The sequence below is a fragment of the Caretta caretta genome, chromosome 8 (assembly GCF_965140235.1).
Source record: "Caretta caretta isolate rCarCar2 chromosome 8, rCarCar1.hap1, whole genome shotgun sequence".
NCBI classification, from domain to species: Eukaryota; Metazoa; Chordata; order Testudines; family Cheloniidae; genus Caretta; species Caretta caretta.
Window position 1 is genome coordinate 71,063,272 of NC_134213.1, and position 26,307 is coordinate 71,089,578.

Consider the following 26,307-nt stretch of genomic DNA (forward strand, 5'->3'; position numbering starts at 1 on the left):
ATTTCACAAAAAGATCTGGGTACAGAAAGCCATTCTCTTTCGAAAAAGTGACAGCCAGAGAGTTCACAAAAAGAAAAGGAGTACTTGTGGCACCTTAGAGACTACTCAATTTATTTGAGCATAAGCTTTCGTGAGCTACAGCTCACTTCATTGGATGCATACTGTGGAAACTGCAGAAGACATTATATACACAGAGACCATGAAACAATACCTCCTCCCACCCCACTCTCCTGCTGGTAATAGCTTATCTAAAGTGATCACTCTCCTTACAATAAGAAAAGGAGTACTTGTGGCACCTTAGAGACTAACCAATTTATTTGAGCATGAGCTTTCGTGAGCTACAGCAATCACATACATGAAGGTCGCTTCAGAGAGATTGAAGTGTTCTCCGACTGGTTTATGAATGTTATAATTCTTGACAGCTGATTTGTGTCCATTTATTCTTTTACGTAGAGATTGTCCAGTTTGACCAATGTACATGGCAGAGGGGCATTGCTGGCACATGATGGCATGTATCACATTGGTGGATGTGCAGGTGAACGAGCCTCTGATAGTGTGGCTGATGTTATTAGGCCCTTTGATGGTGTCCCCCGAATAGATATGTGGGCACAGTTGGCAACGGGCTTTGTTGCAAGGATAGGTTCCTGGGTTAGTGGTTCTGTTGTGTGGTATGTGGTTGTTGGTGAGTATTTGCTTCAGGTTGGGGGGCTGTCTGTAGGCAAGGACTGGCCTGTCTCCCAAGATTTGTGAGAGTGTTGGGTCATCCTTCAGGATAGGTTGTAGATCCTTAATGCGTTGGAGGGGTTTTAGTTGGGGGCTGAAGGTGATGGCTAGTGGCGTTCTGTTATTTTCTTTGTTAGGCCTGTCCTGTAGTAGGTGACTTCTGGGAACTCTTTCTGGCTCTTCACTTTGAGTGCCTGAGGCTGTGTTCAGTCAATAATGTAAGAATACAGTGATTATAAAAAGAACAGTACTATAATGAAATTTGTCATATGGTTAAACAAATGACCTCCATACAAGGACAATTATTAAAGGTACTACTCCTGTTCCTTCATGCTGTCAAGGTTCCTCCCCCACTCTGAACTCTAGGGTACAGATGTGGGGACCTGCATGAAAAACCTCCTAAGCTTATCTTTACCAGCTTAGGTCAAAACTTCCCCAAGGTACAAAATATTCCACCCTTTGTCCTTGGATTGGCCGCTACCACCACCAAACTAATACTGGTTACTGGGGAAGAGCTGTTTGGACGCGTCTTCCCCCCAAAATACTTCCCAAAACCTTGCACCCCACTTCCTGGACAAGGTTTGGTAAAAAGCCTCACCAATTTGCCTAGGTGACTACAGACCCAGACCCTTGGATCTTAAGAACAATGAACAATACTCCCAACACTTGCACCCCCCATTTCCTGGGAAATGTTGGATAAAAAGCCTCACCAATTTGCATAGGTGACCACAGACCCAAACCCTTGGATCTGAGGACAATGAAAAAGCATTCAGTTTTCTTACAAGAAGACTTTTAATAAAAATAGAAGTAAATAGAAATAAAGAAATCCCCCCTGTAAAATCAGGATGGTAGATACCTTACAGGGTAATTAGATTCAAAACATAGAGAACCCCTCTAGGCAAAACCTTAAGTTACAAAAAAGATACACAGACAGAAATAGTTATTCTATTCAGCACAGTTCCTTTCTCAGCCATTTAAAGAAATCATAATCTAACACGTACCTAGCTAGATTACTTACTAAAAGTTCTAAGACTCCATTCCTGGTCTATCCCCGGCCAAGACAGAATATAGACAGACACATAGACCCTTTGTTTCTCTCCCTCCTCCCAGCTTTTGAAAGTATCTTGTCTCCTCATTGGTCATTTTGGTCAGGTGCCAGCGAGGTTACCTTTAGCTTCTTAACCCTTTACAGGTGAGAGGAGCTTTCCCCTGGCCAGGAGGGATTTCAAAGGGGTTTACCCTTCCCTTTATATTTATGATACATGCATACTGAGTAGTGTCCTCCGTTCCTAACAGTATTTTTCCCAATAGTAGCCTGTGTCCACCAGAACCTCAAAACCATATGGTGATGGACTTAAGGAACTCAATCTATTTAGCTTAATATACAGAAGGATTAAGGGGTGATTGATTACAGTCTATATGGGGAACAAGTATTTGATAATGGAGTCTTCAGTGTAGCGTAGAAAGGTATCACATGATTCAATGTTGAAGCTAGACAAATTCAGACTGGAAATAAGGTGTAAATTTTTAACCATGAGGGTAATTAACCACTGGAGCAATTTACCAAGGGTTGTGGTGGATTCTCCATTGTTGGCAATTTTTAAAGAATGGGTGGTTTTGTAAAAGATCTGCTCTAGGAACTTTTTCAGGGCAAGTTCTATGGCCTGTGTTATACAGAAGGTCAGACTAGATGATCACAATGGTTCCCTCTGGCCTTGGTATCTAAGAATGCGTCCCTCATTTTACCCCTTTTGATTTTCTGTGTTTCCTCAAACACAATAGGGTTCTGGCGATTGATGTCTAGAACATTCCCTGAAGTTTTGGAATTGAGCAGTTGCGGAGTTCAAAAGTTATTGTATTACAGATGGATGGAGAAATGCCATCCAATTGAATGTATGGTCTCACAAGCTCAGCCAAATACTCCATCACTGTCCTGTTAGAGGTACAAGTACATGTTGGTTGTCCAAATGGCAGGAACACTTTAATTGATAGCTTGCTATGAAACTCAATATCTTTGGATTTTCTAAAATATGGGTCTTAAAGTACACACACTGGGGACATGTTTCCTGTTACAATTTACAAAATATCCTTCAATCACAAAGTACTGGAGCTAAGATCCTCTCTTGTCTATGACGACTGGGGATGAACCTCATGTGCAAAATTTATTATTATAACTTATGACCTCTAAATCGTGGGAAGCTTAAACAAGGTTTCACCTTGATTGTATCAGAGGTGGGGTGGAAAGGAAAGATAAGAGAGAAGCAGTGAGTAAGGTGCTGATGGAGTAAATTTTAATCATGTGGGCAGTCCCAATAACTTCAGTAGGACTACTCATGTTCTTAAAGTTAAGGACATACTCAAGTGCTTTGTTGGATCAGGGCCTAAATGTCATAGTAGTTCGCACTTGCAAGCTGAGCTCAGACCTGGAACACACTTAATTGTCATATTATCAACCACAAAAGAGAGTGTCTCTGTCAGAGAAGATCTGCTATTCCTCAGTGCAATAAACCAACGTGTACATGTATATACATACACATCAATATCCAGTCTTTTGTGAGCGTTGCAATCATTGCAACATATTTCTGTGAATTGAACTGTTTGTGTTCTCCAAGCTTCCCATCCCTCCACATGTATGACAGTTGGGTCTTACTAATATAAGAGACAATCACCCACCACTGAGCAATGTGACATAGTATTTGGAAATACACTATAATGTTAAGAAAATGCACATTCTATAGTATTAACATGATAGAGAAGTTAAGTTATGCACTGTTGGTGTTTAAAATACACGTGTTCTTTAATTTTACATTGACATAAAATAAAATTTCGACAGTAGACTGGGGAAAGCAACCAGAACTGGCTGGAGGTTGTATCAGCCCCTCCACCTGGTGGTGAGCAGCCATTATTTGTAAATTGGGCTTGTGATTTAGATGGCATCAATAATGAAAAGTGTGTGTTTCAAGCTTTACTCCATGCAGCACATGCGACAGCTTTTCAGATGTGGACCTTGCTGTGCTGCTCCATACTTTGTCACCTTGAGACTGGTCACATTAGAGTAATCTAAGATGGAGCTGCCCCTCAAGGATGTGGCAGCCATCTGTGGGCTTCAGTGTGAAATTCAAGATGGTAGTTTTGACTTTTGAAGTCCTAAATGGTTACTTTAGTCCAGGGTCACCTTTCTTTTCCATAATACCATCGCTGTGATTAGTGGAGACGCTAGAGCTGGAGATCCCTGGCTGTAGGGAAGGATGCTGCCAGGGTGCTCTCTGTGAAGGCTCCTGCTCTATAGTCTACAAAAAGGTTTTATAATGAGCACCATAGTAGCTGAACACCATCAAGTAGAGCATTAAGTAACATGACCGATATCTGCCACTTGTGCTTTGTTCTCTTATCCTCTCACCAGGGGGAGAATTGTGTGTGCAGTGAAATGTTTTATTCTCATAGGGCTTTTTGGTGGGAGGGGGGTTGTGTAATGTGGCAAATTGTTGGCACGATTATGATGGGTCCCACGCTTCCTCTTCTTGTGGGGGCGGGGCGAGGGTTCAGAGTGCAGTTTCCTGCCCCTAAACTAGGGTATCTACTGTCCCACTAGTAACCCAGAGAAGGGTAGTGGAGAGGGAGGGACCCGGGCCTGCCCTCTACTCCAGGTCCCAGCCCAGGGGCCCTAGGGATAGTGGCAAACCACTTGAACCAGTGCTTTCTTCCCCTGGGCTACTTCCCTCTCCTGCTCTTCAGCTTGTGGGGCATCCTGCCCTCTCTCTGAACAAGCTGGGTGTCTCTTTACCTAGGGTCTTGGTCTTCTAGCCAGCCATGGCTCTTCTCCAAACTCTCCTCTACTTCAACTCCTCCAAACTGCACTCTGCTCCAACTCCTTCCCCTGGCTGATTGAAACAGGGGGTTTTTATCAGGTGACTGGCTTCAGGTGCTCTAATTGGCTTCAGGGGCTTTTAATTAATCTATAAAAAACCTTTCTTCCCTCTACAGGGAATAAGGCTTCTCCTCATCCTGGAACTTACATATCTCTCCTATATCATTCTAATGCTGCCTTCTGGCCATGCTGTATCACAGTAAGTATGGGCTGTAATGCGTTTATATTGGAGAAGGCAAGTCCGAAAAATGCTCTTTGCTCTTGGGCTGGAAGATGATGATGTTTGTAATGGTCTTTGGTTCCTATGGGAGTTTGTTCCATTGTGTTGGGCCAGCCTCTAATAAAGATCTGTCTTCTGCACAGATGAAATGTTGCCTACAGCCTTTGCCCTGGAGCTTTAGGGATTCTTTTAAATATCCTGGGCCTAGGCTGTTGAGCACTTTGAAAATAAGAAATGTGGCCTTGAACTTGACTTGATATTCTATGGGAAGCCAGCTTAGGGAGCAGAGGAGAAAATATTTGATGTGTTCATAGTATCCAGTGTTGGTGAGATGTGCTGCAATGTTTTGTACCAGGTAGAGTTTCCTAAAGGCAGAAGGCTTCATGCCCAGATATGTCTCAGTGCTGTTGTCCAGACAGGAGGTGGTGAAGGCGTGAATAACTGAGATCAGGTCACCATCTGCCAGAATAAGATGGAATAAGATGGAGTCTCGTAGCCATCTGAAGATGGTAGAAAGTATTAATTGTGGATGTTGCGATGTCAGAGCTTAGCATCTGTGAGGAATCTAGGAGCACTCCTAAACTAGGGGCTGAATTGACCAATTGCAGGTCAACCAAAGGAGATTGTACTGTGGCTGCAAACTCATCACAATGCTTTCTGCTGCCCACTTGCTCCAGTTCAGCTTCAACCAGCTCTTCTTTGTCCATGAGTTGATCTCATCCAAGCACAGGGCCATCTTGGTGGCAGTGGTCTGGTCATACGGATGGATCCACGGATTCCAAGGCCAGAAAGAACCTAAGTGATCATCTAATCTGACTTCCTATAAAACGCAGGCCACAGTACTTCCGCAAAATAATTCCTAGAGCAGATCTTTTAGAAAAACATCCAACCTTGATTTAAAAATTGCCAGAGATGGAGAATTCACTGTGACCCTTGGTAAAATGTTCCAATAGTTAGTTACTCGCTCCATTAAAAATGTACACCTTATTTCCAGTATAAATTTGAGAAGTTTCAACTGGATCACCTTTCCCTGCCAGACTGAAGACCCCATTGTTAAATATTTGTTCCTCATTTCGATACTTATAGACTGTAATCAAGTCAGCCCTTAATCTTCTCTTTCCTAAGCTAAATAGATTGAGCTCCTTGAGTCTATCACTATAAGGCCTGTTTTCTAATCCTTTAATTATTTTCATGGCTCTTTTCTGAACCCTCTTCAATTTATCAACATCCTTCCTGAATTCTGGGCACCTTAACTGGACACAGTATTCCAGTAGCAGTCACACCAGTCCCAAATATAGAGGTAAAAAAACCTCTCTATTCCTAATCATGATTGTCCAGTTTATGCACCCCAGGATTGCATTAGTTCTTTTGGCTATTAGCATCACAATGGAAGCTGAAGTGAAGCTGATTGTTCACCATCACCCCAAAAGGATAAGTAGAGCTGAGTGTCATTTGCATGTTGCTGGCAGTATATCATCTGACCAGTTCACATGGTGGTTGCATGCAGATATTGAATAGGTACGGCAAAGGAGTTGATCCTTGTGGAGCTCCACAAGTAAGAGAGTGTTTTGTATATGTCTAGTAATGGAAGTGCTGTTTCTGGTCATTACTCATTGGGTGCCTCTCTCCAGGGAGAATTCAAATCATTTTAGCACATTTCCTTAGACTCATGGCACCTCTCTCAGGTGGGACAGCAGTATCACATGGTTGACAGTGCTGAACGTTGCAGAAAGGTCCAGGAATATGATGATGAATGTCTGCTCTCCATCCATTTATAGCAGATCATTCATCAGTGTCACTAAAGAGGTTTAAGACCCGTATCTTGGCATGAAGCCAGATTGTGCCATGTCTAGGATATTAGCTTCAGTTAGATAAGCTTATAGTAGCCTTTGGCTAGCTTCTCTAGGAGGTTGCTTGGGAACAGGGGTTTTGATACTGGGTGGTAGCTGGCTAGTAGCTAGCAAGTGCAAACTACTACTACATTTAGGTCCTGATCCAGCAAAGCACTTAAGTATGTTCTTAACTTTAAGAACATGAGTAGTCTTATTGAAGTTAGACTATTGTGTGCTTGATGGAGAGGAATGGGCTTTCCCGATGAGGCATTGGCTATTTTGGTCATGAATGATACCAGTTACTTTTGACTCACTTTCACAGGAAAGTAAAGGTATAGGTTAGATTCACAGTTCACGGCTTTTTGGATATCGCGTACTGGCTGATGAGCGAATGTACTGCACTCCAGAAACACAGGCACGCTGATGTTGCTGGGTACCACAAATCTGGAAGGTGCTCCCCACAACACTCTGCACCCTTTAAGACATATTACAAAGCAGCTGTGTTGTCTCTACATGCATATGGATCCCCAATGCCGGGGATAACCTCAGCTGCGGAGATACAGCCAGTCTTCATTCCCTTTGTGCCACTGTGGTGAAAAGACTGAATCTCTGGCTATCCCTTTTTCATCCCCATGCCACTCCCGATAACCCTCAGATAGACCATAGAAAGGGTTTGTGTGGAATTAACACCAGTTCGTGATGTCGAGTATGGAACTTGCACTTGTTTATATCAGGTTCCTGCTTCTGGAAACCTCGTCATGTGCTTTCAGTAGGATTATTCGTGGGAGTAAGGGCTGCATGGTCAGGATCCATGTTTATAACACTAAACTGTTCACAGTGAAGAGTCGTGATAGAACCAGAGCAGAGGCTGTGTAATAGATTTCCGTGTATTCCACAGTCACATTTCCTTCCCCCGACCAAAATTATATGCATTTGGGGCTTAACTCCCTAAAATGAAAAGTTTTTTCTTTTGACAAGGCATCCTATCTAATAAATGAGGTGGGGGGATTCATTTAAAGAGCAAGTTGCTACTAGAAACCTGCTCTAAAATTATGCTTTAAAAAAAATGTTTATAGATGCACAGAAACCTTCCTAACAATGTGAATCAGAAGAAATCCGTTAAAGTGAATAGTTAGCACGGGAGTTTCTACCCCAGATGGACTGTGTTTCAGAGGCAGGCAAATGAAGTCTATCCACGTCTGTAAAGCTCACTGAGGATGAAAGGTGCTGTGTAAATATAAGGTGGTATTAGAACCATGGAGCTGCTGAAGTAGGGGGAAAATCAGTTGGTGTAAGCGCAGGATTTTCAGAGCAAGCCGGAGGGGGGGTTTCTCCTGTTTTTGCAAGTAGGAAATCTGCTGAATAATTCATGAAGAGCGAAAGGGCTGAATTTCCAGGAGTGAGGTACGGTGTACATACTGTAGTGCAGAAAAAAGCTGCAAGGCTTCATAGCAGCTGCTGCTGCTCTTCTTGCTGTTGATTGCAGAGTGCTGCTTCTCTTGGTATTTTCACAGCTGGAGCATCCTTGCTACTGCCTGCCCTGAACCATCCTTGCTTGATGCATGCTCTGAGCCACCCCTGCTAGCTGCTGCCCTGGACCTGCCCTGGATCACCCATTGCTAGCTGCCTGCTCTGGATGTTGCTAGCTGCCTGCTCTGAACCATCCTTGCTAGCTGCCTGCTTTGGATTTTGCATGCTCTGAAACATGCCTGCTGCCTGCTACCTGCTGTGAATCCTCCTAGCTGAATGCTCTGGCTTCTGTCTGCTACATGGTCTGTGTCTCGGCTTCACAGCCTCCTGACCAGATAAGGATGGGATTTGCCCAGAGGAGTTGAAGCTGAGCTGCATTCAACAAGATGCCCAACCTTTCGTCCTCTTCTGTCTGGAGTCCAAGCTCCTCTCTGCTGCTACTGTGTGAAGAATCCACGGGGACCAGAATCTCCTTGTCTCTCATCTATTCACTGTTAGCCCTTGTGGGGACCTTATCCAATGTGACGGTCATTTACCTGGTCTTCTCCTTCAAGAAGCTACAGACCACCAGCAATGCCTTCATCGTGAACGGCTGTGTAGCTGACCTGAGTGTCTGTGCCCTCTGGATGCCGCAGGAAGCGGTGCTGGGGCTGTTGCCCCCTAGCTCCTCCTCTGCTCATTCAGCAGGATACAGGCTGCTGCGGGATGGGCTCCTTGGCCTTGGCCTCACTGTCTCCCTGCTCTCCCACCTGCTGGTGGCCCTCAACCGGTATGTGCTGATCACCAAGGCACCCAGCACTTACCTGGCACTTTACCAGCAGAGGCGCACAGGGTGGATGATCGGACTTTCCTGGGCACTTGCCCTGCTCTTGGTGCTGCTGCTGCCTGGGCTCTGGACACAATGGCTGTCACAGCAGTCATCTCAGCGGGAGATCAGCAGTGCCAGCAACAGTTCACACTACACTGCCCTGCTGGTAGCACTGGCCGTGCTCAGCCAGACCATGCTGCTGCTCCATTGCTACCTGGGCATCGTGAGACGGGTGCGGGTCAGTGTCAAACGGGTCAGCGTCTTCAACTTCCACCTCCTGCATCAGCTGCCCTTCCCTGCTGCCCCACTGCCTGCCCGCCGGGTTCAGCGGCGCCTCAGCAGTGTCTCCGTGCTGCTCCTGTGCTGTGTCTTCCTTCTGGGCACCCAGCCTGTGGTCTGGGTGAGCCTGCTAGGCTTCTTCCTGCAGTCCGTACCCCGGGCATTGCAGGTGACCAGCTGGCTGCTCTTCTGCTCCCTGTCTGCATTCAACCCATTGCTCTATACCTGGAAGAATGAGGAATTCAGGCGCTCTGTGCGCTCAGTGCTGCCCAGAGGAGAGACCCCAGCTGTAACTGTGGCAGCAGCAGCTGCTGCCTTCCCCACGGTGTCACTGCCTTGCCAGGAACAGTTGCGGCAGGGTACCAGAGTTGAGAGCCTGGGGAACCTAGTGCTCCAGTGATCTGCTTGGGGATTGCATTCACTTCCAGGGGTGGCATTTGACACATTTGGGATGAGTGTGAGTGTAGATGACTCACAGGACTGCACAGCAGAATCCTCCACTCCCTATGGGAAAGACGTTGAACGCTGCCTTACAGACACAGCCAGGTTAAAATGTATATCAAACCAATTTCCTTCCCTGTGTAATCGACATCACCAGGGATTTACATGAGATGAAAGCATTTTATACCTCTAAAGCCCCTATGTCATGCTGTTAGTTTCTCTTTTGCATTTCTCTCAGCTTGGACAATGCCACTTAGACTTGTTTATGGTCGGTTTCACTTCACTCTCTGAGTCTTTTACTTTAGCAGGATGTTTCTGTGTTCGGGTTGCAGATGTAGTCTTGTAAAAATATTTCCAGGGAGACTCTTCTACAGGGTCTGGGGCTGCTCAAACCCCTTCACCATAGGCTGGTGCATCATAGGCAGATTTAAATGAGGGCCTCAGGGTTCTAGACAGGCACCCAGAAGTTGGGATAGTGTTGCAAACCTGGGGCAGCCCCCATAACCCTCCATCCCACAAACCCTCAGCACAGCCGCTTGGGTGGGTGTCCCTGAAATGTGTTTGGAGAAGGGCAGCAGGTTCACTCCTCTGCTTGCAACTTAAAAGGAGGATGTTATGCCCATTCCCTTTCCTCCAGTTTCTTCCCTCTCCCTGAAGGTCTGTGGGGCTTCTCCATCTTTCTCTCCCTGCCCACCCCTTTGAGGTTCCTCTTTCCCTTCCTATTGAAATCCTATTTCTCTACTCTTTTTTTTAATCCCTCTTCTTCTGTGAATTAGTTTTTTTTTCTCCTTCTGTGCCACCAAATTTGCCCTCTCCCCCAAGTTTTACTCCCTGCCCCCTCTTTTTTACTGCAGCAACAGGGAGGCTGAAAGTCTCTGGTCAGCACAGCTAGGGGACTAGGAGATGGGGAGTTGGTGTTCGTCACACCTGCTCTGTAGCCTGGGACTTCTCACCCCCGCCTCAGCCTTTTCTGCTGGTGCCTTTAGTGCACAGAGGCAGATAAGCCCTCAGCCACAGGCTGCAGCCTGCCTTCCCTGCACAGCATTATCTAATTGCTGCAATTTTTTTTTTAAATTGCCTGTCTGGTGCAAAAGTTAGATCCTGCAGGACTAGCTTTAGAAACAAGGACAATCCTAGCCAAATTGGGATAATTGGTAAATATGCTTCGGCATGTAATTCCTTTCTTAAAAAAACCAAGGCGTTCCAGTGAAATAAACACCCATCCGAACACCTCTACCAAAGACCTCTAGTGAGGAACCGCTTTGCAAATGCTTGTTTCTTATAAAATGTAAAGAACCCTGACAGTATCTCTTTAAAGTGACCACAATGCTCACTCCATAATGCTCACTCAATCCAAATCCCACCATTCCCAATGCACTGGAGATGTTTATGCAGAAGTTAGTTACTATCTCCCACAATCTAAGGAATCCAAGAACTGCTTCTGTTAGCTCCCACTTCTCTCCTATGCTCTCCAAGAAACATCCTCCTTGTACTTCCCATTGGAGGTATCAGGGATGGAGAGGAATAAATTACATGCTGAAACTCTTATATTAATGGAGAAAAGTCTGTTTTTTAACATAATTTGCTTTGGATTTTTTTGGACAGCTCTTTAAATAAAACAAATTTTGACACCTATCTCTGCCTTGGGAAATTCTCTTTGATCAAAATATCCTACAGGTTCTCTCTCTGTTTATAGTATTATAATCTGTCCAACTATTTATTTTCTTGTGTTAGTAGTTCTGGCATATAGCTCATGACAGCACAAATAATGAATTAAACGTTGGGTAAGTGATGTAGCTGCTCTATCACAGCAGCAGCATCCAGAGGTGTTAAGGTCATCTGTCCACCACCAAGACGATGAAGAGGGCAGTCCATAAGCAGATGGCACACTGTTTGTTCTGGGGTGCCAAGCCCACAGGGGCGGGTCAGGAAGCTCAAGAAACCCCAACGGTAAAGACGTAAGTTAAACCTCCCATGACCCAGGAAGGTTGTGTCTGATGTACTGTCCAAAAGACTCAGGAAAGGAGCACCTTGACTTTAATTGGCCTTTCTGATGTGGCTTTGAGATGAAATTGTGAAGTAAGCTGACTTGCTAGTTACCTGTGTGCAGTAATGTGACCAGGGCCCTGCCTTCAAACCTAATCCCTGGAGAAGCAGTGACAGCCAGGATAGGGAGGTTGGAAACTGGAGTTGTCCAGGTCACATGAGTGGTGATACGAAGGGCAGAGTTGATAGCTGAATCCAGCTTGCCACAGTGATGACTGGAGCCCCATTCTACCACCAAGAGTTCAGCAGGTGCGATAATTAGGGCGTGTTAGTTTAGTCAATTGGATACAAAACCACAGTAGTGTTACAAAGGGATTTTACAGTTTGGGCCAAGCTGGAGACCAGAGACACAGTGGATGGATTCTCTAGTATTTTAGGGGGCGGGGGCACTAAATCCTCCCACTCAGGATACAGAGTGGCAATGGAGCTTTCTGGTAGCCGCTACTGCAACCTCTACACTTCTTCTGACAGTGGACGTAAAATCCTCTATTTTACCTCCTTTCAAAAAAGCAATTAAAAAGCTCCCTTTTCCCACAAGGACTGTTGTCGTAATGCCGTCCTGTGGAGATGCTAGGTTATAATGTGAACATTATCATCGCAGGTGCTGTCTTGCAATGAGTGCTGATGGTAGCCCCTTCCCAAGTCCATCGGTGTTGCTCATTCAGACTGCCAGAGTTGCTGCAGAGCAATACAATGCACTTCTTCCCACAACTCCACGTACCGTTTGGTTTAGCAAGTTGTCTCCATTGATTGCCTAAATCTTGCAGGCTAAGAATACAGTACGGAGCTTATGTATGTGTGTGTGATCTTAACAAAGGTACAACTACATCGATTTTAATGTGGTGGGGACCAGGAGTGAAAACTCATGAGTCATGCAGCTATGCGAGAGGAAGAGCAGCAAGATGGTAAGACCTTGGGGAAGGGATGATAAGACAGCCTCCTCTTCATCTGCTGTGGCTACAGCAACTGAAAAGTTTGCAGTTTACAAAGCTCTGTGAACTTTGCTTCCCTCAGCTCAGATGGTTTGCTTTGAAGTACGCTTGAATGGCCCCTCTGCTACAGCAAGACCCATGGCGTGTATCCTGTGCTCAGCTGAAAGGCTAAACTGGTAGATATGGGGCCTACTGAGCCTTCCGGGGAGGAATAAGAGGGAACAGGGAGGGAGATCCTTGGGTCTTCTCCTCCCACCCAAAATATGTCACTTGGCTTCTATGTGAAAAGAAAGAGTGAAAATCATGTGAAATGGGAGACCACAGATTGTTGTACATGAAACGCTAACCACAGATCTGTCTGAGACTATTAACATTGTTATAGAGGCCAGAGTGCTCACCTGACAGACTCAGTGGGACTAAGAGGAGAGCAAGGTAACATGAGTATAGAATGTCTGTGCTTCACCACCACTATTCCCATCTTTTCAGCACCCTCTCTGGGGGAGCGGGAGATCCACTGTGTCTCTGCTGCACCCTCTCTGCCAAATGTGTCACCATCCTTCTTGCTAGCGAGGGCTGGGAGGAATCTCTCTCCAGTGGTCCCTCTTGAGCACTGCCAAGTACTCTGCCACCCAGGGCTGAGCACTCTGTCTAACCACTGCTAGATTCATTCCCACCACAGTAAAACAATCCTAGAGCCCAAACCCACAAGAGCTGAGCAGCTTAAATTCCCACTGAATCCATGGAAGTTGAAGACACTCGGCACTTTGCAGGACTGGGCCCACAAATAGAAGAGCAAATGTTAAATGAATAAACAAATCAGCCAACCAAATCCAAGTACTGTATTCACAAGGGAAGAAAGCTGTCTTGTGTTTAAAGCAGCACCATGTTTGGGCTCAAACATCCACCACAAGAAAAATTGGAGGCAGCTGGCTTTAGTCCTTTCTGGAATAATGCTGCTGATTAAATCTAAAATGCTTGTTTGTTTTCATAGGGCAATATTTGAAACCCAAGCTTATTTAATTTACATTTTAAATGACAATTGTCATGTACAGAACTCCTATCTCCTAAGAGCTGCACTTGGGATTTTTTTCAGATATAGGTGCTATGTATTAAATTCCACAGAACAGTTGGAAAGCCTTTGGAAACTTCTGAGGCAATTACATTTGATTGCTAATCTTTGAGGATGCGTCTTTAGACATTCAGGTGACCAGAAAATAACATTAGATGACAATTTTGTTCTGTGCAAAGAAATTACCATAACATAATTTGTCTTAATTTCAGATCTCTCTTCCCCTTGTGAAATTACTGCTCAGAAAGATCATGTATTCCTTGACCCAGAGCTAAGCGCTTTGTCTTCCTACAGTATAAATAACCCATGGCCAGTGACATTATGCGCTTCCCAACACTGACTTAGTGTACCGGGCCAGCCTTAGGGGCAAGTGAGCAGGTGAGTTCTTTGGTTGCCAACTTCTGGGGGCATCACCTCGCTCTGCCACTAAGCTGTGTTGGAATTTTTGCTTAGCTGGCCAAGGGTGGGAGGAGCACTGAAAATGTTTTCCATTCTCGGCAGCAGAAACACCAAAGGCCAGCCCTGCTAGTATACTGGTGTGCTCTAGCACTCGCGTCATCACCTCTGGGATGAGAAAGTAGATCAGACTCCCATTCACTCCTTGGCATCTCTGCTATGCTGTATACAACTTGATTGATTCCACCGATCAGCCATTAGACTTTTGTTCACTACTGACCTGCCTCTGTCCCATTCAAATACTAACCTACACGTGAAAGGCTTTTCAGAGCTGATTACTATTCCAAATGCCTGAGCCAGCCAGTCTTCCAAGATGTGTAATTCAATGCAGTGGGAATCCCAGCAGATAAACAGGCAACGTTCTCCATTGCTGTGACACATCATGACCCAAAAGCTGGTTTTGAGCATGGCCTAAAGAATCCTACTACTGATTCAGAAGCACCATTTTTGGTTTGGCCATTGAGGAATCCACCCTTTCCCTTAGGGCCCCTGCTCTTTGGAGATGGCTATAATTGTGAGGGGAGAGTGTGATGCCAGAGGCTAGAGCCAGGGCTGCTCTGTGAATCAGCTTGAAGGGGATGTACATGTGACCAGCCATCCCCAACCCCCTGGAGACTAAGTGCCACAAATCAACATTCATAAGGAGCTAGCAAGAGACCCCAGTTAACCTCTTGACTCAGGTAGCTGCTAGCACAACGTGATCTTTGCTCCCAAGCTGCCAAACTGGTGCTATTTTTAAAACGTTCCCGTATAGATTAATTTCAAATAAAGCAGTTCAAGTGCAGCATCTTGTTAAGGAAAAATTGCAAATAAAAATGACAACATATAATTTCCACATCCCTTTCATCCGAAAATGTGCAAATAGATTATTGCAGCTTTGGTTAAAGTCAAAAGTCCTGTCTCCAAGTGACAGAAACCAAAGGCTTTTCTCTTCACTGTTCTCTAATGTGTAAAAAACTGTTCTATTTTTGCTCTTTCACTCCATTCTTTCCCATGCATTCTGGTTATTTTACCACTCTCTCCCACGCCACCTCTTTATTTCTCTTCCAGATCGTTAAAGTCTTTACTGCAAGTTTCTACGCTTAGAAAAAAGCATTTGTTGTGTATGCTCAGGGGACTTGGATGAGGCTGTTTGTACTAAGTGGATGGTGGAAGACTGACATGCACATGATAAATAAGAAACTAAGGGACAAATCCTTGATCCATGGATGTATAAACAGGGTGACAGAGGTGAATTTACCTCTGTGTGCAGCATTGATGAGACCAGTACTAGAATACCGCATCAGTTCTGTGGTCCACATTTTGAAAAGGATGTTGATAAATAGAAAAGGTGCAGAAAAGAGCCACAGAAATTATTCAAGAGCTGAAGAAAATTCCTTACAGTGAGAAACTTAAAGAGCACAATCTGTTTAGCTCACCAAAGAGAAAACTGAGAGGTGACTTGATTACTGTGTATCAGTGCCTTCACAGGGAGAAAATACAGGGTACTAAAAGGCTCCTTAAACTAACGGAGGAAGGCATAACAAAAACCAATGGCTGTAAGCTGAAGCCAGACCAATTCAAATGAAAAATAATACACAATTTTTTCAGAGTGATTAACCATTGGAACAGACCACCAAGGGAAAGGGGGGATTCGTGATCTTTTGATGTGTTCACCTCAGGACTAGAGGCATTTCTGGAAGACATTCTTTAGTTGAACATAAGTCACCAGGCTCAGTATAGGGGTAACTAGGTGAAATTTTACAGCCTGTGTTATACAAGAGGTTAGACTGGTTGATCTAATGCTTCCTTCTAGCCTTAAAATCTGTTTTTAAAGTCCTGCTTTGTGGATGTGGACAGCCCCTAGCAATGGAAGTACAGTTCTGCTATGCAAGGGTAGGCAGGAATGTGGGGGAAGAGGGGTTATGTACCCCTTGTCTAGTCCACAGTTCATCTCAGTGGGCTTCCCTGAATGTCAGTGCACAGTGGTGTGGTAGGCAGAGGAGTGGAGCAATGTAGGGGTGGGGTGGGAGGATATGATAGTACATAGATTCTTTTTTTCACCTGCTCCCGACAAAGGAATACAGCAGAGCCATGGAGGCTGCTATTTTGGCTGCAGGGCAGCTCCATCATGCCCCAGGGGAGGACTCTTATCCAGGCATTGCACTACTGATGGAGATGCCCAGATAGGTGTTCAGGCCATGCATGGGATGAGAAGGTATGGAACTAGACACACACTTTTTAATAAAAATTAAAAGGGCCTCAAGACTGACCCAATAGTGATTCCTGGCTTTGCACCTTGAGTTTCAGCACAGAGAATTTCCCCTCCAGAGCAGATAACTGCATACCCCATGCAACACACTATGTTTACAACCTGTAGCTCCTTGAAAAAACTGCTAAAAATATGGCAATTAGCCTTTAGAACTGTGTTGCTGAGGGAGAGGGCCCGTGCTGTGAGATGGGCATGATCTGTACCTGGGGAGCTCAGGCAAAGCAAGAGAACCTGACAGAACAAAACTCTTTTCTTGGGCTTATTTTAACCACCTCATGACAGAAACCCCTTGGATACTCAAGTACAGCTGAAAGAGTGCCAAAAAATAAAACCAGAGTTCCTGGGATTCCTTAAAGTTCTTTGGTCTGGCAGCTTTATGAGCCATTATCCTCAGCCTTGAGGTCTTTCCTGTTCTTTTCAGAGGGGCAGCTGAAGAAATCCAAGCTTATTTTTCACTACAAAGAAAGTATTCCATTCTCCTCGCGTGGGATGAGAAATATGAACAGCTCTTACAGCCGAAATACTACGGGATAAGAACCATGAATGGTGTTACTGTCAGTGTGAAAGGTTTAGATATGCGTTACCAAAACAGGCATGTTAATGGTACAAAGGAGCACCATCCATAGATTACAGGGGTGAACAGATACAGCAGGAACGTACAACCTTTGAATCCTATCAAATGGAGGTATTGAGACCCCTTTGTTTAATGATTAGTCAGTGTAACTATTAAGCAGTGTTTGCCTCAAACTCTTCCCATTGTTAGAAGGTGTTGATTATCTTAGGAAATGGTTAAGTGGGTTCTGGTGACTCAGTGCGGGAGGTGACTTATTACCCCATCTGGATATAGAGGAGGTGGGAGTGGTTCTGTAGGGGAGGGAGAATCTGGTGTGTTGGCTGAGTGGTCCTGAGGGAAGAACTCTAAGAGCAGCCGAAGCTGGAAGAAAGGTCTGATCTTTATTATTTTATTGCTATTTTGTCAGTGAAGCCAAACCCCAGATCCATGTTTGTGGAGTAGCTTTGGAAAGGTGTCTGCTCACACATGGCTTCTGAAAAACCTAGGGTACCTACCTGCCATAGGACCCACTCATTAGAGAGCAGGTCTGCGGTATTACAGAGGTACAAATACAAACGTGGCTGAGGCAAGAACCATAAAAATCTTGATCTTTTCTGAAGGTAATTATGAGGTGGAGGCTGAATGCCACTCTTAGAGTGGAAAAAATTGTAAATTTACCAACATTACTTCTCATTAATATATTATTAAAGGCAGGTGGCAGCCAGAATTCATTAAGCCGCAGGATGACAGTGCACACCATGCTCCTCTTGTGCTCCACCTCAGTCACACAGCTAAGTGTCCCCTTTGCTTCCTTCTCCCACTCTTGTCTCCGTGCCGTCTTCTCTGATGCTCCCTATTACTGGAACTCCCCTTCCTTTCCTTACCCAGCATGTCTCTACCCTTTCCTTCACATCTTTCCTTAAAACACCTCTTCCATGATCCTATAAACTTTACTCTCCATTCAGAGAAGAGTTGACATCACAGTTAACCACTTTGATTTCTGTTGCATCTCAGATCTCTTTATCTGGTCAGATTAGAAGCCCTTCCATGTAGGTGTCTTGGCTTCTGCAAAGTGCCTCCTTCAGTTTTGTGCTATATGAATAATACATAACTAGTAAAAGGGTGGTAGGAAGAGGAAGGTCTTGCGGGAGCTGAAATACTGGTCAGGCTCCACTGGGACTCTCCCAAGGTTTGTATATTTTAATTCTTTAGTGGGCACGTTTGAGGTGACTCCATTCTTTGAACAAGCTTCTCCCCTTATACTGTGGGAGGGACTCTCATAATCAACCAGTAGTAGCTGGAGAAAATTATTATATATTCCCATGGCTAGTAAACAGCTTCTGTTTATGAACTTGGCTGTGCTGTGTATGATACCAGGCAGTGCAATGTACATCTGCTAACTCCTCTCAGGAGCAAAACAGCCCCCTCTTTCCTCTGCTCTGACACCTCCCCTAGCTGTAAATTGGTATTTTCCAGTCTGTGTTATTGCACTCCTCCAGACAGCAGAGATTGGTAAAATCTGACAGGGAGTAGGCAGTAATACTGACATGTAATGGTACAGGCTCAGTACTGCTTAATGGGGCCTTATTTCATTGCGTTGACTCTTGCAGAAGACTAAAGGGCTGTCGATAGCAATCTGTAGCACCCAGATGTTTTGCACTGATTTTTAAGGCCAGGTAATGTAGTAGATCCTACGATACATTGGGGATAACAAAGCTGATATAATATGAACATGGTCTGAACAGTAAAATAAGTACAGTATATGGTGAGGAAATGAAAGCTTTCCCTGCAGGATTCTCCAGCAGAAGATCTTTTTTTGGCTCTTTGCAGTACATTACAACTGATGTGTTATTAATAGAAACAGGAGAGTGACACTAAAACACGACACTGCAGGATACATGTGAGCTGACTAGAGAGGCACAAATGATTATCTTTTGTTTCTTGTGTCATCATATATGCTATTGTACACTCTAATTTTCTTACCTTATACCTGCTGCCCGGTAGCAACCATCAGAGTTACAGTAAAGTAATTGTTGCTATCTACCCAGGCCACACAAAAGAAGAATATTTATAGTAATGTCAGAACTTTCATTGTAACCATCTTTTGTCACGTACTCATAACATACAACAAAATGCACTAAACTTTCTATACTTTGTCTCAGCAAGAGGTGAATAATTTTTGGAAAGTTTGATGAAAAATATGTCTCAGCTGTTTCTGAGTTACTGGAAGCACAAAGAAAATGAAAAAAAAAAATATCAGCCTTTTGAGACTACTTTTCCTCCCTGAACAACTGAAATGAACACAGACTCTCCAGACTGCATATGTGAATAGTCCCTTTTGAGGACTCCCAGCCCTCTGCTGCATTTTGGAATTGAAGAATTAAAAAAAAACAATTGAAAAAATTCACTTCTGAGCATGCTCAAGATAATGTGCTCTGGCGCTAGATTAGCTGGATGAAGCCCTTCTCTTTTGTGCACAATTGCCCAGATGTAACCGCAGATATTGACAGGTTTCAGAGTGGTAGCCATGTTAGTCTGTGAGTGAGGACAAAGTCACAAAGTTCAGCCACCAGGTTTGCCATGACATTATCGGGGATAGTGATACAGTATCCCTTGATACATTATCGGGGATACTGTTCCTGACGGCTTGTAGTCCATCTTTGTGTGGAATGTTATTGTAGAGGGCTTCTGTCAAGGTTCCTCCCCCACTCTGAACTCTAGGGTACAGATGTGGGGACCTGCATGAAAACCTCCTAAGCTTACTTTTACCAGCTTAGGTTAAAACTTCCCCAAGGTACAAATTAATTTTATCCTTTGTCCTTGGAATAATCACTGCCACCACCAAACTCTACCTGGGTTTACTGGGAAATGTAGTTTGGACACATCTTTCCCCCCAAAATCCTCCCAACCCTTGCACCCCACTTCCTGGGAAAGGTTTGGTAAAAATCCTCACCAATTTGCATAGGTGACCACAGACCCAAACCCTTGGATCTGAGAACAATGAAAAAGTATTCAGTTTTCTTACAAGAAGACTTTTAATAGAAATAGAAGTAAATAGAGGTAAAGGAATCACCCCTGTAAAATCAGGATGGTAGATACCTTACAGGGTAATTAGATTCAAAACATAGAGAATCCCTCTAGGCAAAACCTTAAGTTACAAAAAAAGACACACAGACAGAAATAGTCATTCTATTCAGCACAATTCTTTTCTCAGCCATTTAAAGAAATCATAATCTAACGCATACCTAGCTAGATTACTTACTAAAAGTTCTAAGACTCCATTCCTGGTCTATCCCCGGCAAAAGCAGCATACCAACAGACACAGACCCTTTGTTTCTCTCCCTCCTCCCAGCTTTTGAAAGTATCTTGTCTCCTCATTGGTCATTTTGGTCAGGTGCCAGCGAGGTTACCTTTAGCTTCTTAACCCTTTACAGGTGAGAGGATTTTTCCTCTGGCCAGGAGGGATTTTAAAGGGGTTTACCCTTCCCTTTATATTTATGACAGCTTCCACATCCATAGTGGCCAGGGTGTTGTTTTCTGGAAGATCACCAATGGATTGTAATTTCCTTAGGAAGTCAGTGGTGTCTCAAAGATAGCTAGGAGTGCTGGTAGCGCAGGGCCTGAGGGGAGAGTCTACATAGCCAGACAATCCTGCTGTCAGAGTGCCAATGCCTGAGATAATGGGGTGTCCAGAATTTCCATGGATCTTGGGGAGCAGATAGAATACTTTGAGACTTTGTCCTCACCCACAACTATTTCACATTTGGGGACAATATATACCTTCAAGTCAGCAGCACTGCTATGGGTACCCGCATGGCCCCACGTTATGCCAACATTTTTATGGCTGACTTAGAACAACGCTTCCTTAGCTCTCGTCCCCTAATGCCCCTACTCTACTTGCGCTACACTGATGACATCTTCATCATCTGGACCCATGGAAAAGAAGCCCTTGAGCAATTCCACCATGATTTCAACAATTTGCATCCCACCATCAACCTCAGCCTGGACCAGTCCACACAAGAAATCTACTTCCTGGACGCTACAGTGCTAAAAAATGATGGTCACATAAACACCACCCTATACTGGAAACCTACTGACCGCTATACTTACCTACATGCCTCCAGCTTTCATCCAGACCACATCGTACGATCCATTGTTTACAGCCAAGCTCTAAGATACAACCGCATTTGTTCCAATCCCTCAGACAAACACCTACAAGATCTCTATCAACCATTCTTAAAACTAAAATACCTAGCTAATGAAGTGAAGAAACAGATTGACAGAGCCAGAAGAATACCCAGAAGTCACCTACTACAGGACAGGCCCAACAAAAAAAGTAACAGAATGCCACTAGCCATCACTTTCAGCCCTCAACTAAAACCTCTCCAGCGCATCATCAAGGATCTACAACCTATTCTGAAGGACGATCCCTCACTTTCACAGATCTTGGGAGACAGGCCAGTCCTCACTTACAGACAGCCCCCCAACTTGAAGCAAATACTCTCCAGCAACCACACACCACACAACGAAAAGACTAACCCAGGAACCTATCCTTGCAACAAAGCCCGTTGCCAACTCTGTCCACATATCTATTCAAGGGACACTATCACAGGACCTAATCACATCACAGGACCTAATCACATCAGCCACACGTCAGGGGCTCGTTCACCTGCACATCTACCAATGTGATATATGCCATCATGTGCCAGCAATGCCTCTCTGTCATGTACATTGGCCAAACCGGACAGTCTCTACGCAAAAGAATAAATGGACACAAATCAGATGTCAAGAATTATAACATTCAAAAACCAGTCGGAGAACACTTCAACCTCCCTGGACACTCAATTTCAGACCTAAAAGTTGCAATTCTTCAACAAAAAAACTTCAGAAACAGGCTCCAATGAGAAACTGCAGAACTGGAATTAATTTGCAAACTGGACACCATTAAATTAGGCTTGAATAAAGACTGGGAGTGGATGAGTCATTACACAAACTAAAAACTATTTCCCCATGCTAATTTTTCCCCTACTGTTACTCACACCTTCTTGTCAACTGTTTGAAATGGGCCATCCTGATTATATCTACAAAAGTTTTTTTTCTCCTGCTGATAATAGCTCACCTTAATTGATTACTCTTGTTAGAGTTGGTATGGCAACCCCCATTTTTTCATGTTCTCTGTGTATATATATATATAGCTTCCTACTGTATTTTCCACTGCATGCACCTGATGAAGTGGGTTTAGCCCATGAAAGATTGTGCCCAAATAAATGTGTTAGTCTCTAAGGTACCACAAGTACTCCTTGTTCTTTTAGTAGATATTGAGATTCCTGATGTGGCAGAGGATAGTGACCTTTGTTCCCGTGATCCAGAACAGGTGCCAGGAAATAAATTTCAGACAAAAGTTCTGTAAGTTATGCTTGTATTAGACCATGGACTCCTGACAGAGCAATTTATAAGAAGGACATTTGCCACAGAATCTTTCAAAAGATATAAATTCAGGGCACGAGCCTATTCTTGTGGAGGGCAATAGCAGAACTCCCATGGACTTCAAGGACAGCAAGATGAAGACATTAAAATGTGTCTTTTTTTTCTGGTACTGTTGCTATCATCTGTTGCTTTATTATATATATGTTGCAGCCTTATTCATCCAGCCCGGAAGAACAATCTTTCTCATTGTTTTCTCACAAATCAACCAACCAACCAGCAAACAAACAAAAACTATAAGCAAATTAAATGCAAAAACTTTTGTGAATGCAACATTGAGGGCATATGTTTAAATACAGAAAGGTAGTGAAAGTAAAGTTATGGTTTTCAGAATAACAATTTTCTCTCTTAGTGCACATATAATAAATTAGATTATTTGTTAGTGCATATATTCAGCTATTGTATTTAGTAGCCTATATGCAATGTGAGGAAGTTAATTTTAGTATGAGACCTTAAACTTCAACACAGTTCAGATTACTACCATAAGATTAGAATAGCACATTCAGATTTTGGTGTCCCAATGTGATAGCAGCCATGCTGGGACATAGTTCTATTTCCTGCTCTTATCACCTGGTTTGACCATTACTCTGTATTAATAGATTTTTGCAAACAGTTTCTACCATGATTCAAAATGTTGCTATTTATTATTCTAATATGGTTGCTAATTATATTTTGACCACCAACAGTTGATTTCAAACATAAGCATAGAAAGCAATTTAAGTGCCAATTAATTCCCGTTGTGATCATGGTTCGGTGACATAGACACCTGTCCACTAGGATCGGCACTGAGACTTCATTTCACACAGGCCTTAGATGAGCAGTCAGCACATATTTCTATTAAAAATCTTTGTTTAATCATAGGGCCAGGTGATCCTTAGTGATAGGGCAAGTGCTTAGCGGTGTGGACAATGCAAGCAATTTTCAGCGATCTGTCCCACACCCTGCATTCCCAGCATAGGGACAATTCCCTCTGCAAGCTTCATAGGGACAGGGAGGAGGCTGGCTGCAGCCCACCTCCTCACTCTGGCCTTCTAGCAAGGCACAGAAATGGAAGCACCTTGAGTCATCCACCTGCAGGCCAGTGGCTAAATGCGCAAGCTGGCTCATTATTTTAAAATCTGTGCGTGTAAGGCAGCATCCTGCCACCTTTATTCTCACTGAATTGTACCTTACTCTTCAAGTAGTTCCACGGTGGAATCTGGCTCACAGTTTCTTAGTTGACCTGGGATTTTAAACACTTCCTCGCCCGCACAAAAGTTTTGCACTTCTACTTTAAGACATTAAGTGGCTAGTAGAAAACCAAGGGAAATCGGGCAGTTCCAACTTAAGTCTGTCAGCAGCTGAAGCCCAAAGCCTGGCTGGACAGTAGCACAGAGAGGCTAATTACATTCACATGGTGGTAATACTGTGTGGGGAATGGATCTTGTTCTGTGATGAGACACCGCAGGAAATTTCCCTCCACGGCCGAAAGAACACCCGAAGGAATGAAGAGAGCATGGTCAGGAGGGTAAAATGGATATTGTTTATTCTTGGCCCAAGGGAGCTGCTGGGGGGGGGGGGGGGGGTCAGGCAGGCCCAGACTTGTGGCGAATTCAATCTACTGTTGTACTATCATTCTTTGAAATGGAGAGCAGGCTTCATCAAGAAGGCTGGATTTGCTGTTGTGCATGTGAGAATAGGCAGGCCCTGGATATGTTGTAAAGACTAAGGAGAGGCAAAGACAGTTTCTGTTCACCACCAGCAGTTTTGAATGTATTGCAGACTCTTGCTGAACACGTAGAAACTCTTTGCACAAAAAGGGTTCCCATCTTGGCAGGCTTATTCCAGGGGGATATTATAGATTCTCGTGGTGACAGTTGGTTTAGCTTCCATCTTACAGGTATCCGGACTACCAGGGGCAGAGAGAGGTCCCACAAAAACCCAGTGGGTCACTGCAATGAGAGGTCTCGTCCCTTTAGCTCATGCTGGTCCTCATGCTCTTTCTTGCCTTGTAGGAAGATTTGCACAATCTCTTCATTGAGGCCCTTTGGGACAGGGAGCACTTTTAAAGAGGAGCTTCTGGGGCTAAGAATACCTGGTAGTCCTGCTCCAGTGTAGCCATGTTGTCGAGCAGTGGGGGTTGGGTAACAATGGGGGCCAGCAGCATAGCAAAGGCACAGGGTCTCCCTGAGAATGTTCTAGAGGAGCTGTGTGGATCTCCAGTTTCTTCACATTGTGGGGGACAGCTCCTGTGGCCTGTTCCTCTGGGGAATAAACCTTTGTCTCCATATCTCCGCCCTGAATAGAATGATGAAGGAGGAACTCCAAAATGGGATCACTGTGGAGTTTCCTTGTCCTTAAGCCCTTTCTGTAGTTTATTCATGATGTAAAGAAACCATCTTGCCCTTCATGTGTGGGCAAATATGTCAGACCTGCTGTGTGACCATAATCCATTTAAGACTGGCCACAGGGAAATATTTCTTATGACATACAACTGTTCAATTTTGCTGAACAGCCATAAAGAGAGAAGCTAGATGGCACTGTGCTACAAGGAGATCACATACTTCGTGGGAGTAAGTCCTAAGCAGTGCTAATGTTCTCTGGGCTCAGAAGCCTGTGGCCTGTCATAGATTTCAGCAAAAATAGGGACAGTCTTATCAAAGGTGAACAGGGAAAGTATGGGTGCTTAGCTATATATTATCTTCTTTTGCTTTAAAAACTGTAAAGTATAGCTAAATTATTCCAGAAACTGGCTAAGAGAGAGAAATCAAAGAGTAGGAAGAAGTGATCAGTTTTCATCATGGCAAAAAGTTAACCAGCAGGTGTTCCAAGGTTGCATTAGAACCAGTACTTAATGTATTTATTCCATTTTTCTTTTCTTTACTTTTTTTTTAAAAAAAACTCTATATTTAGGAAGTTTTAACAAGTTTGCAAATTCTTGCCATGAAAATATCAGAAACAAAACAAAAAAAATGAGGAGTCCTGTGGCACCTTAAAGACTAACAGATTTATTTGGGCATATACTTTTACGTAGGCTAAATGGACACAAATGAGACATCAGGAATGGTAACATACCAAAGCCAGTAGGAGAACACTTCCATCTCCCTGGACACTCAATAACAGATTTAAAAGTAGCCATCCTTCAACAAAAAAAAAAAACCTTCAAAAACAGACTTCAAAGAGAAACTGCTGAGGTACAATTCATTTGCAAACTTAACACCATCAGTTTGGGCTTGAATGGGGTCTGGGAGTGGCTGGCTCGCTATAAAAGCAATTTTCCCTCTCTTGGTATTGACACCTCCTCATCAGTTCCTGGAAGTAGTCCACATCCACCGTGACTGAATTAGCCTTCAACACTGGTTCTCCACTTGTAAGGTAACTCCCTTCGCTTCATGTGCCAATATATATTCATGCCTGTATCTGTAACTTTCACTCCATGCATCTGAAGAAATCGGTTTTTTACCCACGAAAGCTTATGCCCAGTGGTGAGCTGGAGCCGGTTCGCGCTGCTTCGCGCGAACCGGTTGTTAAATTTTGAAGCCGTTTTAGAACCGGTTGTTAACCCGCTTCCCTGCAGGGGGCGCTGAGGCTTTGATGGGCTCCGGCCGAGAAGTGATGTAATTCCTCCTCCGGCTGCCGGGGGCGCTGCGCTGGGGGAGCCATGTGGGCTGCCGCCTGGCCCTGAGCATAAGCCCTGTTGCTGCTGCTGCTTCCCTGGCCCTGGGGCTCCCAATGCTGCCTGGTGGGTCCCTGGCTGCTCTGCTGGGCCTGGGTTGCGTCCTGCTGCTCTCCCTGTGAGTACCCACCACCCTGCCTGCAGCCACCCCCGCACCTTCTGCCCGCAACCAGCCCCTGTCTCCAGGCACTCCCTGCCCTGCCTGCAGCCAGCCCTGCAC

General features: G+C 44.4%; 1 protein-coding gene across 1 annotated transcript; it reads left to right on the top strand.

The window, feature by feature from the left end:
• Window positions 1-8,019: 8,019 nt before the first annotated feature.
• On the top strand, window positions 8,020-11,276 carry GPR88 (G protein-coupled receptor 88). Its single transcript, XM_048860223.2, has one exon. The coding sequence runs from the start codon at window positions 8,500-8,502 to the stop codon at window positions 9,598-9,600; it is 1,101 nt and encodes a 366-aa protein (XP_048716180.1). The 5' UTR covers window positions 8,020-8,499; the 3' UTR covers window positions 9,601-11,276.
• The last annotated feature ends 15,031 nt before the right edge of the window (window positions 11,277-26,307 follow it).